The following is a 17,405-nucleotide window of genomic DNA, read 5'->3' on the forward strand; positions in this document are numbered from 1 at the left end:
GTCAGTTGAATGCTTTTAAGGGCAAGCATAGCTTTTCAAATAAATGCAGGTTTACTATTATTACATCTGAATGAAAATGGTACCAGGTAGACACCGAATAGACTATACAGTGCCTTAGTTCTCTTGAAGTTCCACTGGAGGTCATTGAGGAGGCATACAACCTGCTGTTTTGCAGGTGCTGGTCAGCATGCAACTCAAAGAATAGTCACTTGCATGAATTCTATGCATGAACATGTAGCTTTATTTATGAGAGAAGTATGAGGTGACAGCATGTCTGTCTTCAGAAGGAGACCAATATGATCCCTCAACACAAACGCTCAAATTGTCCCATGGTGTCAGAATCGGCTAAAAATTCTTGAAGAAAAAACAGATCTAGAACATGGGCCGTTTCTGTAACTCTTTATCTCAAGTCAACCCATTAAATTCCTTGGTAGAGAAGGTCATATTTCGGAACATTATTGGGATCAATAGGGCTTCTCACAATGAGCTTTCCACGCATTGCTCCACGGTAAATCACTTCAATCAGATCTATGAAGTCTTGCTTTGTTTTGAAGCTTCCTACAAATTTGGTATGATCTGGAGACCTAAACATAATCATAAGATAAAGGTAGAATTGTAATGTTGAAGTGTTCAAAGCAAAACCCCCTAAAGACAAGGAAAGATGCCTAGAGAAACATTAGGGGTTCTGATCTGGTCATTCTGAAAGAAGGAACTGCACTGCTAATGGCATAATCAAGGCAGGAATACACTGTGATCTCCAAAGTCCAAAGCCATGCAGTATCCCATCTAAGACCTTAACCACACTATTTTTTGCAGAGTCAGGCCTGTTTCACAGCTGACATCTCCTTATTGCATCAGAGTGTATTTCAAAATGCATCTTAATTTCACATTCTTCTGGCTTCCCACAGTTCTCAATGCAGACTCTAGCAGCAACATACTAGTTTTCAAATGTTACATTCCCCAGACACAGTAACACAGAGCGAGCTGGTGATGCTTGAGGACAGAAAAAATAATGCCAGTTGGGATGACATACCCATAATCAACCTTCATGTGTTGTCCATTGAAGAAAAATACAGTAGATGGAATATAACTGATGTCAAAATACTGGGTGTACACTGGAACTTTGTTCACATCCACCAGGTAAATGACTGCCATTTTACTCAGGTCGTGAGCTGTCTTGGCAAGCTGAAAAGAGAAAGGTGGCTGACAAATCCATCGAGACACGAGAGGAAAAAGGGTAGCAAGCTTTATAAAGCCCATTTCTCTTATGTCTTATCAGTTTAAGCAGGACTAGAATATCGTTGTCTTATCTACTTCAAGAACTTTGCACACCCACTACAATAACATAAACATTTGCCTATTTTTCAAACTGTTTCATGAATATAGTATTATTTCTTTTTACATGTAATTGTCACCAATATTTTCATGAGACACCATATTAGCCAAAAGCAACACTGGACATTCTCTTGTACACAGCAGGTATACTGGTAGAGTTCATTACACAAAAAGGAGGAAAAGGCGATAAAAATGAAAAAATTTACTCTTACAATATCATCGAGCTGCAGACAAACAGCATCGTTATCTCTTCCAAACCGGAGAACCAAAACCTTCTCGGCCACACTTTTTATTGCCTGATCCACTTCCCGCTTGCAGGTCAGTTTGGGCAGCAGGAAGCTCATCCCGGCGGCGCGCCCTCCACTCAGCCCTGCCTGGGCTGGGGGCACACACCTGCGGCACAAACAAATACAGCAAATGTACAATCCGTCAAAAATAAGAGAAACTTCTCCGTGCTACTGGAAACCGGAGAGGGCCACAGAGGAATCAGCGGTCACCCCCGGGCCTGCCAGGCCCCGGGCTGCAGCGCCTGCCTGAGCCTAAGCCGGAGCCCCAGCCCCCCCGGCGCAGCACGGCACGGCCCAGCGTCCTCCGGGCCCGCAGCCCCCGCCGCGTGGGGTCACCGCACCGGCAGGGCGGCGCAGCGGGCCGGAACCTTGGCGTGCGGCCGCGGGACCGGGGGGCGGCCGGGGAGGGCAGCGCCGGGCCCGCCCCGCGCCTGCGCAGGCCGCCGCGCTGAGGTGAGCCGGGCACGCGCGGGGTCGGTGCTGCCGCCCGGGGGCTTCCGCCCGCCCCCTCCCTTCCGCTGCCCTCCCTCCCCTGTCGGCCGGCGGGCCGGAGCGCGGGCAGGTGCGGGCGCGGGGCCCTCTCCCGCCTAGTGTTCCCGCCGCAGGGCGGTCGCGGCGACGCCGGCCCCGGGTCTGAGGCGCCTTCCCGGCTGCCCGCCTGGGCCGCGGGGCCTCCTCCGGCGCGGGCCCCCCCTTCCGGCGCGGGCTGTGGGCTGTGGGCGTGCGGGACAGCGCGGGCCGCGGGCCACCGGGCCTTGCTGGGCAAAGCCAGGTGTGGCCTCGCTGCAACAGCCGCGAAGGCCGTTCTGTGCCAGCCGGCTCTTACGGGGAGGTCGTGCTTAAAAAAAAAAAAAGAAATCAATCAGAAAAATGTTTTCAGTCCCATAAATCCAGGCTCTTCAAAGAGGTCTACGGTAATTCTTGCAGCAGCGACACGGCAGCATGCGTGTTGGACGCACGGAAAAATAACCTGGCTTCTATCAAAGCTGCCAAGGAGTATTCAGACTACGTGAATCTGCCTTTCAACTATTGACTTAATTGGCGCCCACTTGGACTAACGTAAGTCAATTGAGGAGCTTGGTTTCTTCAAACTGGACGATGTACTTTTTTGGTTATTAGTTTTGCCAGTATGTTTATGACTTAAAATACAAAATTATGAACACCTCTACTGTAACACTTCACAGTTTTCTCTTCACACTATTAGGCAGTTGGGTTGGTTGCGTTCATTTTATCTTAATTTTCAGTTACTCAATCAAAAAAACCTCAATCATTTTATCTTAATAACAGTAGAAGATGAAAAGCCAGTCACCAGTTTGACCAGTGACAGTATTTTAAAACGTATGCTAGTTTATATGTTTTCTAATAGTACGCTTCTCTTTCCATGGCTCTTCACCTGGACAGCTGTGTGTGTGTGTGTGTATATATATAATTTTTAAAATAACAGAATTAGATTTCACTTGTTCTTCTGTGTATCAGTTTTCAGGTGGTAAGTTATTGGGGAGATGATTAATTTTGCTTTCGAAATTTGGAGGTAATTCTTATGTTTTGGCTAAATCAGGTTTTCGCAAACAATGTTTGCCAACATCAGCTTTGCAGGTGATTTAGCAAGAAGAATAAAGATCTTCTTTTCCTGTGCTAGTTGTTTGTGCTTCCATCTCTTCTTTCTAGAGGGTGTCTGGTGAATCAGGCATGGAAGCTTATTTGGGTGTGGAGATAAATAGCTTTTTTTTCCTTTCTCCACTTCCTGGTTAGCTGGTTATCTGTCCCTAAGATCAGGTCTCTGATTTGGCTCCTAGGGCAGCCGTGTGAATGAATGCCTGCCCTGCTGAGGGAGCCAGGAACAAGGGGCTCCCAAAACCTGAGAGTGCCTTCAATGGCAGTAGCACTGGCTTAGTAAAACCGGAGTGTTGGTAGTTTCAGTAGTTCCGGTGACCTGCAACATGGAAACGCATAGAAGAGCAACAACTTTTAGTACCAAAGTTTGCAAATAGTTTTCCCAAAATATAATGGTAAAAGCAAAAGTGTGATCTTCTGTGATACGGAGTTTTTCCAGAAAATGTTACAAGATGAAGCATCTTGTCCATTTTCACAGGGTATGTCAATCAGGTAGGCACTCCTAGACATGTATAAAAACATCTTTGGTCTCCATGCAGCATTTCGCTTACTTTAGTTGTGAAGGTTCTTATTTTTTGTGTGATACAGATAATTTAAATAGATCTCAGACAATACTTAAAGGTTGTTCAACCACATTTTGAATTGCAGTAGGTATAGCTGTTTAAGCAGCGGAGCTAACCGTGTCTGTTCACATCAGTGCCACATACACTGTTTTTATTTAGAAAACAGTAGAAGAGTAATAGTGGAAGTAGGAGTTATTGGTCTGCAAGAAGCAAGTTACTGTCTGTCAGTGTTAGGAAGGATGAAAATCTGTGTATGGTTTCTTTATGATTTCTGACAATTTTTTTCTTGTTTTATTGGTGTTTTGCAGGTAAGTGAACAAGCACACATCTAAGTATGCAGTCCGTTAATATGGTTCTGAAAAAAATTGTAAGAAGTTCTGTCCTTCTGTTTGCTGCACAACATGGGACGAAAAAGAATTTGTTTCCACTCAGTAGAACTCTGAGTTTATCGCTTTGCCTGAAACAGGACAATTCATGCAATCCCTCAGAAAAACTAGATTTAGATGCGTGGAAGAAGGTAATGAAGTCGGGGTTGCAACAGGAAGTCAGTGAGATGGTCTCAGAGCATAAGGAACTTTCCAGCCTGGCTGCTGCACGTGAGATTTTGGAGATGTGGAGACTAGCTGGGAGATTAGTTCCAGAAAATATCAGTGAAGAACAGCTAAAAACCTTTATGGAATGTCCTTCCAAGTCAGCAAAAAAGAAGTATTTAAAGTTTTTGCATATGAAAGAGCTTTACAAGAAAAACGACAAAAGAAAGATGGATGAGAAAAGGGAAAGGAGGCTGGAAGCACAAGAGCAAGCTTCAGGAACTGCAGAGACCAAAAGGAATTCGTTCATGTGTTTCTGGGCCAGCTCTATGGACAGAGTATACAATTGGAGGGTTGCTCAGTCTATGATCTTTGGCCAACCTCTAATATTTGACATGTCTTACGAAAAAGATATGTCTGTACGCGAAGTCACAAATGCAGTGAGACAGATAGTACTAAGTGAAAGCTGCAATCGAAGATCTGTGGATCCATTCCACATCCATTTCTGTAACTTCAAAGATAACAGCCTCTATCAGAAGGAATTTGTCAAGCATTACAGAGAGGCGTGGGGCAAGTTGCTCATCACTGTGACAGACCAGTGCTACACAGAAGTCTTTCCAAAGGATAAGCTGATCTATCTGACTGCTGATTCTCCCAAAGTAATGAAAACATTTGATCATGATAAAATCTATATTGTCGGGTCAATGGTTGACAAGAGCATAAAACCAGGACTCTCTTTAGCACGGGCAAAGCGACTGGGGCTGGAGACTGCGGCACTTCCATTGGATAAGTACTTGCTTTGGAATACTGGTGCCAAAAATCTCACACTGGATCAAATGATGCATATTTTACTAACCTTGAAAGATACGGGAGACTGGAAGAAGGCTCTGGAATTTGTTCCCAAAAGGAAGTATTGTGGCTTTGTAAGCAAGCCTGTACATGAACTGAAAAAAACCTTAAACCTGATAAACACACTTAAACTTGGAAAGAGACAGGAAGAAGTACAAAAGGAATTTGCCAAGAACTACTCTAAGAAGCTAATGCCAAAGTAGAAAGCTAATAGAAAGTAGATGGAAAGAAAGTAGGGAAGATAATGATTTTTAATGGGCACGCTGTGCCCTCAAATGCTGCAGTTTCTCGTGACTTCTGTAACAGCATTCAGCTCTTTAAATATGCCTTTGTTGGTTAAGTTTGAAAGAACTGTTGCTAGGGAGGTTGTTTGTTTTTTTTTTTTAAATTACCTTAGTATTCCAGCTGTTTAAATTTATTCACTTGTTACTGAAATTATGTAAGAGAAATGAGATAATCTGTTCTAAAAAATAACTGTCCAAAGTGTACCAGTCTGTTCCGTTGAACCATGCTGGCACAAGGGTGACTGTGAATGGAAAGGCTGTTCTGCAGAGGATGCCTCAGTGCTCCGGGTTTGCAGTGGGTGGCGGCCATCCACAGCCATACCCTGGAAGGTTAGCTAAGGCCAGGTGAGACCTTTCCCTGTTGCTTCCTGAACCCTCTTTTGGTGCGTAGATAAACTGACTCTTGATAGCTGAACTAATAACACATTGGTTGAGATCTAGCATGAGTCTGGGGAGTTGCATAGTTTGTTTCTGGGTGTTCTGCCTGGCACAAATCAAGTCTCTATTTGGAAGGACTAAGCCAAATTTCTCGACCCTGCCAAAAGAACCCCCAGCCTTACGTACTTTTGTGTAAGGCTTTTATCCTTGAGTGGCTGTGTTTTCAGTCCATGTCATGTGGATTTCCCAAAGTGCTGGAACTTTTGAGATGATAAACGGTCCTGTTAGTAAATACCTACAGGAGCAGACCGCCTTTTAGCATTTCTCAGAGCTGAGAATGTTTGATTTGTCTGCAGTGAGTCAGCGTTTGGGCAGCAGAGCCACAACAGGCATGTTGTCAGTTAGTTTTCTGCCACTTGTAGGATGGGAAGGGCTTTCTTTAGGAGTGCTTAAATTTTTGATTTAGTCTAGTTGGCCACCCTGATACACTCTGACATTGTCTTTAAGCGGGTTTTGACCCGAAAATTCAAAAACAAGGCATGGGGAGCATAATTTGTAAGAGTTGACTTCAACTATTCCAGGGGTTGGTGGCGATCTGCTCCCTTCTTGCCTCTCCCTACACGCCGTATGGGAGAGGGGTGGGGAGGCCGAGGATGCGCTGCCTCAGCGACCCCTTCCCCGCGCTCGGGGAGCCCCGGCTAGAGAGGGGCCTGTGGCCTTGCGCACAGCTTCGCCCTGCAGCAGTGCTGCGGGCCGCCTTGCGGGGCCGGCGCGGGCAGCCTCCTTTTTCCCTCGGCCGGGGAAACCCCTTGCGGGCTTCTGTTTGTGCTCTGGGGAGGAGGAACGCGACCGCGCGGCCCCAGGGGCTGGAGAAGGCCTCTGACCGGGCCGGGCCCCGCCGCTAGCCCGGCGCCGCCGCGCGTGCCACCGTTGCACGTTGAAGCTGGGGGCGGCGCGAGGCGGCGGGTGACCGTCACTTGGGCCGGGAGGGCCTGGCCTGCTACCCGCAACGCGCGGGACCCGCCCGCCGGATGTGCGCCGGGGCGGTGTCACTCGAGGCGCTCCCTGCGGCAAAGCTTCCGGTGCGTCATTTCCGCTGCGCGGCAGAAGAGTGGGGGCTGGCCCGGCCCCTCTGTCCTCCGCCCGCGCTTTCTCTGTGGTCGGGGTGGGCCGAGGGGCGGAAGAGGCGCGGCGGGGTGGCGCGCATGCCCGGGAGGCGGAGGAAAATGGCGGACGGCAGAGCCGAGGGGGAGAAGGCGAAGAGGCCGCAGCCAGGAGGAGGTGAACATGTAGCGCCTCTCGCCGCGTAGTTGCGGGGTGGGCAGGGGGCCCGGCCCGGCCCGGCCCGGCCCCTCGGGGTGGGGTGGGGTGGGGTGGGGTGGGGTGGGGTGGGAGGCCGCCCGCGGCCGGGCAGGGCGGGGCCCGGCCCTGCGGGGAGAGGGGCGGCCCGGGCCTGGGGGCTGGCTGGAGGGAGGCCGAGCCCCGTACCGCCGCCCTCACGGGCAGGGCTAGCCTCGGCCCTACGGGGTTCCTTAAAGCGGCTGGCGGCTCCTCCGTGCCCGCTACCACGTTTTCTCTCCCCGTCAGTATCCCCGCGGGGCGCCTGTGCTGCACGGGCGGGCAGCTTGGCCGCTGCTGCCCTCAGCCCCCGGGTCCCCGCACCGGGCTTGGGACCGCGCACCGGGCTCGGGTGGATGTGCCCTGCGTGCCGTGTTAAGCATCCTGCGGGGTTGCTTGGCAGCAATCTGCATGTTTTCTGGTTGGATTTATAGTAATTTATGTTATGACCGGACATTCCTGTCTGCTTCTGTACTACTTACTATTGATTGTCCTGAAATTTTTAATCATATGTTTCTTCTTTCTTCCCCTGACTTAAAATTCAGAAGACTGTGTCTTTGCGAAGATAAATCTTCCCTTTCCTGTTTTGATTTTTTTTTTTTTTTTTTTTTTTGGCTTAAGTATATTTGTAGGCAGAGGGCATTTCTTCGATCTGTTGGAAAGATTAAATCAGACTTGTAAACCAATTAGGATAGCCTCATCACTGAATGTCATTTCTGATAAGCACTAAAATACTACCAGTAATACTTGAGGTTTAGGTAGTTTCTTGACTCTTGGTTTTCTGTTGGGATTGGGTTGTTTGGGTTTTTTTTGGTTGGCTGGGTTTTGGGGTATTTTTTTATTAGTAATATAGTAGCTGGACAGCACCAGTATGTCAGTTATCTGTACTGCCTTGTGTGCTGTTTGGTGTGCTGAAACATGACCTTAATGAGTTACGGAACATTGGCCCTAAGAAAGGATAGTTACTCCCTGATGGTTTTTTGAAAACACTTCAGTCTTTAGCTTTTGCCAAGATCAATGGGATTTACCTTAAGGTTAACTTAGTTGTGACTGGTTTGTACCCACCCCCACCGCCAATGTTCACACTCCCAGGGGCAAGAGGTCCTGAAACACTCTGTAGCTAGCACTGTCAGTCTCATCGCTTAAACCGCCTAGGCGATGGAAGTTGTCTACTTACATAGTTTTTGATACTCATGAAAGAAACTCACCTGTGAAGTAGGGCAGCTTTTTATTACTGCGATCCATGAAAAGAGCACTGGTCAGACTAGTTTTCGAAATAGTACTGGTGCTTTCTGTAGGTGAAATGTGACCCCCTTGGCATCTTTAGGAAATAATAAAAATACATATGCATTGGCATGGGAGAGACCTGTTTAATGGGTAATACATGTCTGCATTTCTTAACTGTTTCCTGCAGAAATAAAACAGTGCAATGGCTCCCTCCCTGCCTGCCTCAATTGTCCTACACCCTTTGTAGCTCCTTCTGCAAGTTCGAGTGTTTCTTTCAGTAGTTAACAGTTCATCTTAAGGGGAGCCTAATAGAAGCAACATTGAGAATGCACTCGTGATAGGAGTTAATTTTGAGAGAGAAGCTATTTAATGTTTTGGTGAGAAAACAGATATGGGTAGTTTATGTTAGGCTTCATCTTGTGCTTAGCAATGTTCTAGAATTTGCAGTCAAAGAAGTAAGCTGTAGTGTAATTAGCTTCAGGCTAGCATTCGCTCAGCAACCTGGGCTGGTCCTGTGTGCCCTGAAGTTTGGGCTGCAGTGGATTTTGTATGTTAGGAAAACGAAGACTTGTAGGTCCACGGTTCCAACGCTTCTAAGGCCAATGAATCATCTACCTGCCCTTGAATCACCTTACAGTCTCTAGTGTACCTAGGCTGGACTGGTAATTGAATATTCTGTTTAATGTGATTTCGTGGACTAGCTGTAAAGAGCTTATCATAGCCTTGCAGACTGCTGTTTGGGAAACTGTGCTAAGACAGCAACCAGTACCCAGGGTCACTCATCTAAATTTTGCTTGTGTCTCCTTCCTCCTTTGTCAATTTTATATCTATGTTTTCTGGTCAAATTTCTAGTGGTACAGATCAGTGCCATTTTTTTAATAGAGTGAAATTGATTATAAAGTATTAATGTTTTTTCTTGCGATCTGCCATGTTTCCGAATGTGAATAATAAACCCATTTTTGTTCCAATCACTTATTATCTTGATAGCTGGAAGAGTGGGGTAGAAGGGGTACATTCTGCTGCTTAGGATTTTGGAAATAGCAGAAAAATATATATAGATGGTGTCCCTAGTTTTTCTTTCTCCTGATGTTGTTTGCTTCTTTTTTTTTTTTTTTCTCAAAGCTACAATCTTGTTGACCTCCAGTTCAAACTAGGTTCTCCCCCATTGCTCTATCTTTCTTTCTAGCTTTTTGCTGTTAGAGAGCAGTGCAAAGAACTTACTTCCCTGATGGTCTGAATTTGCTGTGCATGGAGGGTCCTGTTCTCCACAGGACACAGTGAGGAACTGATGCTAGCTCCAGTTTTCCTTAGACTGATAGTACGAGCACTTCCCTGTCCATTTCCCAGTGTATGGGTGTTTGGTTGGTGGTTGTTTATGGTTTTTTTTCCTTCCCTTCTGCTACTGCAGTGATTTGCTTATTGCAGCAGTGGAGAAATGTATTTTTGCTGAAGCATTTACTCTGTTTGGTAGGAGTTTTCCAAGGACACCTTTGTCTTTTGGTGTAGCTGAAGAAGCTAAGTGTATAGGAATGAAAATGTGATTTGAGTGGTTTTTTCTGTGTGGATTATTGTTCGGCTGCTGTGTTTTCCATGACTTTATACAAAACCAAAAAAGTTGAAATCTATATATATGTTTTTCTAGTGCTGATTTCTTCCTCAAGCAGAGCTTGGCAGATTTATTACAGATGAGATGCGGACAAGCAGTGACTTGAAACATGATTGAGACAGCCGGCCTCACTGTAGTCACTTCCATGATTTTAGAATTGTGCCAGACAAGCCTAGAGACTGGCATGGACATGTTTTTGTAGAAATTTAGGAGAATTAATTTTAATTTAGATTATCTATTCTAGATTTGGAATTGGGATTCCAATTATGAAAGCTTATCTATGGCAACTTAAACACTAAAAAGATATAGTCATCTACATTTAATTTACCACATGAACTTTGACTTCCATACTAAATAAAGAGATGGTGCTTCAAGATTGTTTTCCTGGCTCATACACAAGAAGTTCTTTACAAGTAGTGGAGTGCTTGCAGTTTCTTCTCCTCTTTGTGTTTTGCTGTCCACTAAATGTACGTTGGTGGAAACTGCTGTCACTAAAAACACTTTACCTATTGCGCCCAAAGTATAATGCTTTTTGAGGTTGCTGCTCCCATCAATCTGCTCAGTAAAAGTAGCTCATCTTGGTAAGTTGTTTCGACTTCACCAGGACCTGAAGAAGAGGCAGAAAAACCTGTGAAAACTAAGACTGTTTCTTCCAGTAATGGAGGAGAAAGTTCGAGTCGCAGCGCAGAGAAACGGGCAGCTAATGAAGAAGCTGAAGACTTCACCACAAAGCCTGCTCCTGCCAAAATGTCCAAGTTTGGATTTTCCATAGGCAGTCAGACAGCAAAGAAGACATCTGCAATATCCATCAAACTAGGAGCAAATGTAAGTTGTCTGAGGGCTTTTGGTTTTAGGGAAAATGAGGTGAAAGGGGGAAGTACTTTGGGGAGGCTTCCTTGCAGAAGGAAAGCCTTGAATTACACGAGGGTGACTTGGATAAAGTTTAAGAAAGCATCTTGGGGGCAGCTAGTTGTGCATGTCGTGCATGCGTGCTTCAGGTTGGTTAATACCAGGTCAGTTGTCTCAGGAAGCTAAGACTTGATTGAAATAAACTGTAGATCTTTAAACAGACAGAATAATTTTGTAATGAGATTTGATAAGTGGAATAATATCCTGAGGGAAATGAGCAGACTTGTTAAACTGTTCAGGCTACTTTGAAACGAGTGCTGGGAGCTTCATTGCATAGGATGCTTGAAGCTGCAAAAAAGCAGGTACTGTCCTAGACGGCTTAAGATGTCGTCCTCCACTGCAAAGAGCTTATTTTAGCATGGGGAGCTACAGTTTATTTTTCCTGACTTTGCCTGTTCTTTGCAAGGTCGGTATGATTCATCTATACTACGTGCAGGAGATGAGGCTTCATTACATAAGTTTCTGAGAATTCTGATCCCCTTTATTGTCCGGTACAAGGTATCCTTGTGCTTGTTCAGATGTGAATCTGATGCTTCTCTTTACTACCAGAGTAGTTCTCTACTGGCTTGGGCAAGGACAAGCCAGATGATGCCTCTCTATTTAATACAGTTCATTTACACTTCCCACATACAACTGTGATAGAGACATAAATCCTTGTCTGGATTAAATTCAAACTGTAGTCATGAAAGGCTTGCACCTGCAATGCTGGCATTTTACAGATCTGCAAAAGATGAAAAAGAGTGCTCTGTTATTTTGGGATGGGAGGGAGATGTGGGCTGGGAGCGTTCTAGGGTATCAATGCAATCAGGTCAGCTCAGACTTTGGAAAAATTGTCCAAGCTGCCTGCTCTGAGCCACCAGCAAAGATAGTTCCCATGGCAGGAAATGTGGCTCGGGATTTCTGGCTCACTGAGTTTAGTGGGTGATGGACAGTGCACCAGGCTGGGCACTGCTGAAGCTTACCCTGTTTCTTTTTAGTAATTTTTACACCCTTAGTATGTTACCTGTTCCTGTGGAGCTGATGCTTTAAAAAATGGTGCAATATTGATACGTTATACACTATTGGTGAGGAACAGCTGCAGACAGTCACATAAGGACTCTGCTGTAGCATCAGCTTCAAAACTATAAGTGTATATGGACTAATCACCAATACAGTGAAAATGGAGGAAGCACTGTGTGTGCTTGGTTTAGGTAACTGGCAGTACTGTAGGAGCACGCTGTTACTGATGACTCGATGCTTTCTCCGTGGTCTCAAAGTTACTTTTGGTATCTCTGCTGTATTACATGTAATAGTTGTGAGTTGGATGGCTTCTTACACTTCTAAGTAGAGGAAGGTAGTTACTTGAAGTCAAAATAATACTTTTTAAAGGAGCCTTATATTAATTGGACTATGTGATGCACACTGATGCTAATTTAAAAGTACTGAATTGTTGTATGCCAGGAAGCTGTTACATTGGCAAAAGACAATAAAATAAGCATGTTCATCTTTTTGGCACTGATGGATAAGAATACTCCAAAAGAATAATGGAAGACAGTGACATAGTAAAATTTTGAGTACCACAGCTTATTCAGGTTCTGATTTAATTGTGCATGTCATGCACCAGTGGCTGCGTACCCTTGCAGTGTGCTGGGGAGTGAAGGCTCGCTGGTGGGGAGCTGCAAAATGAGAGGGCTCGACTTGCTTTTCAGAGTGTCTCTTGTACAAATGAGCAGCCATTTTCCTTTTTTCATTAGAGAGAGACCTTTATCTGGAATCAAACAAAACCACTTTTCTCCTTCATTGCCCGTTTCAGTGAAGATGTTTGACTTCATTTCACCAAAATATTTAAAATACCAGGGGTAGCTTTTTCAAGTTAGTAGACTTACTTTACGTGTATGTTTGGTCTTTTTCAGAAGCCTAAAGAGCCTGTTCCAACCCTTGCTCCAAAAACCCTTTCCGTAGCAGCAGCTTTCAATGAAGATGAAGATGTGAGTAGTAAGCCAGTGATCAATGCAACTTAAAGTACCGTTGGTGTAGGTTTGGGTTAGGCAACGAGAGTGGGTCATTTAAGGTTCTTTACGTAAGTGTCAGGGATTTTCAACCTAGACACATCTCTTGTGTTCCTGTTCGAGGATGTACAACTTCGTAGCTCTGTGTGGGTTCTAGAAATCATTAAAGAGCTGATAATTTTTCCCTGAACATGAGATGCACAACGTAATTTGAATTAATGGTTGCTTTCTCCAAGCTTGATAAAGGGGAGGCAAAGAAAAGTTGTGCTGCTTTTAGTTTGCTAAATAATCTATTGTTGTGTTACTGCCCCCTCTTACACAGAGGTGTACGGTCTTTCTGTAACCTTGAGGAACCTCTGTTATGTCTGAGGTCGCTTTGCTTTCCTGTAGGGCTGTAGTCCGTACTTTTATCTTGTCAGGCATGTGAAAAGTTCAGAAGGTAGCGCCCAGCTGCACTCTAACCTCCTTTCTCTCTGTAGAGCGAACCAGAAGAAATGCCTCCGGAAGCCAAAATGCGCATGAAGAATATTGGAAGGTAGGTCAGCTTTTAACTCGTTTGGAGAAGGGCGAGTGTGTGAGAATCTCTCCTCAGCACGGGTCAGATCTTTCAGATGGTTTAGAAATACAGGAAAATAGAATAGCTTCAAAAAGTTTTTCTCCAGAAACAAGAAAACTTAAATGCAGTTAGTTTCAAATGTTTCAGCTGTATGTAAGTTAAAAATAGTACATTTACGTTTGCCCTTTGAATCTTACTTGCCTCCTTTCTGAGGAAGAAATTAATTCTGTATTAAATTGGAAAAGTAATAGGTGAGAATTCTCTTTCTAGTTCTCCATTTTTTAAATTGTGCTGAAGTAAGGTAGCCTGGTCAGATTTTTAAACTCGCGTGCAGGGGGAAGGTCTCTTTCAGAGACACAAAGAATCTCTTGCTTACTTTTAAAACAAATAGATATCGTTCTTATACTTGCCACAAATTTGAGACAATATAGGGCCAGTCCTAAAATAAATAGGGATATTTTCAGAGGAGGCTTCACTTAAGTGAGGCATGAATCCTGAGCCTATCTCTTTTAAAGGTGTTTACCATGATGGAGTGCATTGGAAGTCAGTCCCCTGCAGGCTCGCTACTGTTCAGTGGGGTATTTTTCTCCAGCAGCAAATTTGGATCCTCAGTTCTGTAGTCCTTGCAGCACATTCTTCCCAGCTGGCACCAGTCGCTGCTGCTCCCACCTGCTCTGCCGCCCCATCTCATTGCTCTGTCTTGGTGCCCCACGCTGGGGTCAGCTCCATGGCCAGATGGCAGTCGCTGAGTGAGGGCTATGGGTGTCGCGGAAGGAAACGTGCGGTAGTTTCTGGTGGCAGGTTGGACTGGAAATCGGTGTTTTCGGTGTCATGTTGCCCACGCTACTGTAGTTGAACTGACTTTCTCGACTGATCTTGTTTTACTTTTCACAGGGATACACCAACCTCAGCAGGACCAAATTCCTTCAATAAAGGAAAGCATGGTTTTTCTGACAACCAGAAGCTATGGGAACGAAATATAAAATCTCATCTTGGAAATGTCCATGACCAAGAAAATAACTAAACGATGTGGATTGAGAGTTGGGTGTTTGGGGGGAGGGGAGGGTGTAACATTAAAGGAACAGTTTCCTTTTTTTAAGAATGGTATAAGACTATCTTTGGAGCCACTTTTTTTAAGATTTTGAGTGGTACACTAATAAATTAGTTTGAAATTAGAGGTAATTTATGTTTTGTATACAGATTTCAAGGCATTTGCTAATTTTGTAGTTCCATGTGATTAGTTTCAAAAGGTTACAGATAATAAAGAAATTGGAGTGGTACCTTTTTAAGATACTTTATTTTGTTTTGGTCAGGGATTAGTTAAGGTGGATGAAAAAAGGTTACTGTCTCTTTAATCAGGTTAACATTGAATGCTCTTGCATTCTCACTTCTGGCTCCCTCTTCGTAACAGGAGAAACAGTTGACTCCTAGGAATACTGCTAAAGAGAGTGAGCATTGTCTTGTGCTAGAAGCGTTACTGGACTATTAATTTGAATATAAACTTATGCAGGAAATAATAAGAACCTGGATTTTTTTTTTTTTTTATCCCTGCAGTCACCTTTTGTTAAGTCTCTGCAAACTAGGAATCATGTTGCTCTGAGTGGCTCTGTTAACTTAGCTCTAATTTTGTTTAAAACTTCATGTAGGATGTGAAACCTTCTGTGGCCTGTTTCATCCTAAGGAAATGGGCCTTGTCTGTATATTAGATACAGTCTGTAAAGAATATTCACTATAACGGTAAATCAGTACTTTCAGTGTGCTCCTCTTAAATCATTAGCCTTGAGTAGTGCTTGTTAGCATTTCCTTGTGGTACACAAAAGCCACCACCAAAAAGACAAGCTAATGTACATTAAGCTTCACATTTGGTTGAAATATTTTTCTTTACTATGCCTAGAAGGAATAAAAGCCACACCAAAAATTGGTAACTCACTGCTTAAGTATGAGAAATCTAAGATGCACTTTCCCTGTCTTGCCATGTAAAACAAAATGCCTTTATGCCTGTGACCTTGGTGGACATTATTGGGTTAAAGAATGCTGTGTTTGCAACCCTAATGCTTCTGACACATGTCAACTTCAGGAATAAAACTCAACCGTTTCCTACCTGTCTGCCTTTTGCAGTAATTTTCAACAATGACTTTAGTCTGGGCAGTTTGGTTTCCTGCCTCTCGTACTGCAGAACAGTGCTGTGGGATTTCAAACCTGGTAGTGACTGTTACTAAATTTCAGTCTAATTTAGATTATATATTTTTAAAACATGTTACTAGCAGGACTGGTTAAACAGAAAGTTACACACCACCACCTGAGCATGGACATACTGACACAACCCTCCTGAACAAACAAGCATAAGGTTCTTTTTAAACTCAAATACCTGATAGTGTCGACCACTGAATTAATTTCAGCCTCGAACTGGTTGTAGAATTCAGTATATTAATTGCTTTCATCCTGCCTCTAAAAACCTTTCTTCATACTAATGTTGACCCTGTGAGTGCAGAAAGGAAGGTGCATCTTGAAGTTGTTTTTTTTATTGTTATTTTAGGAAAGCTCTGACCACTTAGACTTTTGCGTTTGTAAGTTCTAAAAACTATTTTTTTGTATTTTTGTATTGTATGTGTAATCTTTTTTTCTTTTGAAGTCTGATGCAGTTGAATACCTGTAACTATTTTCTTTAAAAGCCTTGTTATAAACGTAACATAAAAATGTATACATTATTTTTTTTCCATAGCAGAAATCTTTGGTTTATTTAAAAACAAACAAAACACACTTTCAAAACTGACTTTCAGGGCTTTGAGAACTGGTTTGGGCATTACTGGAACTAGGCAAGACAAAATGAAGCGTTTACTTTTCACTTATTTTCATCACTTGTGGTTATGTTTGTTGAAATAAATTCCTTTAAGATAGTGGTAATTCACAGTGAATAACTATTTTATCTTGCTCCTTAATAGTTATTTGATCCTGTCTCAGTCACTTGTATTAGTGAAAAAGCAAAATGGCACTTTGAGAAGGAGGATGGCTTTGAGATCTGTTCTTTTTTAAATAATCTACCACCACCGTCTTCCACATCTTTGGCTGAAGTAGACATTCGTATCAACAGTTTCCTGGTAGTTTAAAATCCTTTAGGAAATTGCTTGGCAGAGCAGCAGATGCATTGGGAACTCACCTTCTGTGCCCGTGAGGGAGCAGAAGAAGTGTTTATCTGACTTGCTCTCATGGTCAATAAATAATCCTAGGCCTCCTGAGAGTCTGCAGCGGTTCCTAGATCTCAGCTGAAGGTGAGCAGAGATGCTGCCTCCTCAGTGCTGCTTGGAGAGAATCCATCCGGATGGCCTCGGCTCTGCGGGCATCTGCCAGTGTTTGGTGCTTCAGAAAGGAGCTGATCTCAAAAGTACCATCAGCGTGAATGTCAGGTGGAGCTTCGCTTGGAGCTCTGGGCTCTCATTACAATAGTCATGGTCTTCGCACAAGGATGGGGTGTGTGGGTGCGTTACAGTTTTTGTTCTAAGGATAAGCAAGAATCCTACTACTCACGGTAACCTACGCAGTTTAGCTGTCTGGATTGCCTCCAGGAGGTGGGCCGAGACCTGCTGCTTGGTGCAGCAAGGTACGAGTACCTGCCAGTGGCTGAAACCCTGCCTGTGTAACGCCTGCACGCTGATCTCGGCAGGCTTGTGCCTCCGCAGCAGTAAAGCTTTGCTTCGTGCCTGAGCAACTTGCAACATACCGAAGGCACCAGGTGAGTAAGTAGTTGCCCGGTGCTCCCTGTGCTGCCCTGCAGCTGCTGAGCCTGCCCGGTTGTGAATGGATCCAAGCTCATTGCTGCGGACTGTCTTCAAATGCCAGTAACAAACCCACCGACACCCACCCCGGGAACAGCGCAGTCACCTCCTCATGGCAGCACCTGGCTGCGGCCCCTTACCTGCCTCATCTTCCCCAAGCAGCGCGGG

At 44.5% G+C, this 17,405-nt stretch overlaps 3 protein-coding genes across 6 annotated transcripts; 2 read left to right on the top strand and 1 right to left on the bottom strand.

Annotated features, from left to right (window-relative positions):
- Positions 1-218: 218 nt before the first annotated feature.
- On the bottom strand, positions 219-2,035 carry TXNL4B (thioredoxin like 4B). 2 transcript variants are annotated; one of them, XM_055802292.1, is made up of 4 exons: positions 1,964-2,035; positions 1,548-1,728; positions 1,034-1,185; positions 219-584 (listed from the first exon to the last, which is right to left on the bottom strand). In XM_055802292.1, exons 2-4 carry the CDS (start codon positions 1,677-1,679, stop codon positions 419-421), a joined length of 450 nt encoding a protein of 149 aa, XP_055658267.1. In that variant the 5' UTR covers positions 1,680-1,728; positions 1,964-2,035; the 3' UTR covers positions 219-418. The 2 variants fall into 2 exon arrangements, with proteins under 2 accessions (XP_055658267.1, XP_055658266.1); XM_055802291.1 differs by having other exon boundaries at positions 1,869-2,003.
- On the top strand, positions 1,953-5,652 carry TRMT10C (tRNA methyltransferase 10C, mitochondrial RNase P subunit). 2 transcript variants are annotated; one of them, XM_055802287.1, is made up of 3 exons: positions 1,953-2,075; positions 2,503-2,681; positions 4,108-5,652. In XM_055802287.1, exon 3 carries the CDS (start codon positions 4,134-4,136, stop codon positions 5,379-5,381), a length of 1,248 nt encoding a protein of 415 aa, XP_055658262.1. In that variant the 5' UTR covers positions 1,953-2,075; positions 2,503-2,681; positions 4,108-4,133; the 3' UTR covers positions 5,382-5,652. The 2 variants fall into 2 exon arrangements, with proteins under 2 accessions (XP_055658262.1, XP_055658261.1); XM_055802286.1 differs by having other exon boundaries at positions 2,053-2,184.
- Positions 5,653-6,965: 1,313 nt separating this feature from the next.
- On the top strand, positions 6,966-16,361 carry PCNP (PEST proteolytic signal containing nuclear protein). Of its 2 annotated transcripts, none has more exons than XM_055802288.1 (5): positions 6,966-7,121; positions 10,616-10,836; positions 12,813-12,887; positions 13,388-13,443; positions 14,359-16,361. In XM_055802288.1, exons 1-5 carry the CDS (start codon positions 7,046-7,048, stop codon positions 14,486-14,488), a joined length of 558 nt encoding a protein of 185 aa, XP_055658263.1. In that variant the 5' UTR covers positions 6,966-7,045; the 3' UTR covers positions 14,489-16,361. The 2 variants fall into 2 exon arrangements, with proteins under 2 accessions (XP_055658263.1, XP_055658264.1); XM_055802289.1 differs by lacking the exon at positions 6,966-7,121 and adding an exon at positions 10,048-10,592 and having other exon boundaries at positions 10,668-10,836.
- The last annotated feature ends 1,044 nt before the right edge of the window (positions 16,362-17,405 follow it).

This window comes from Falco peregrinus, chromosome 4, assembly GCF_023634155.1.
Source record: "Falco peregrinus isolate bFalPer1 chromosome 4, bFalPer1.pri, whole genome shotgun sequence".
NCBI classification, from domain to species: domain Eukaryota; kingdom Metazoa; phylum Chordata; class Aves; order Falconiformes; family Falconidae; genus Falco; species Falco peregrinus.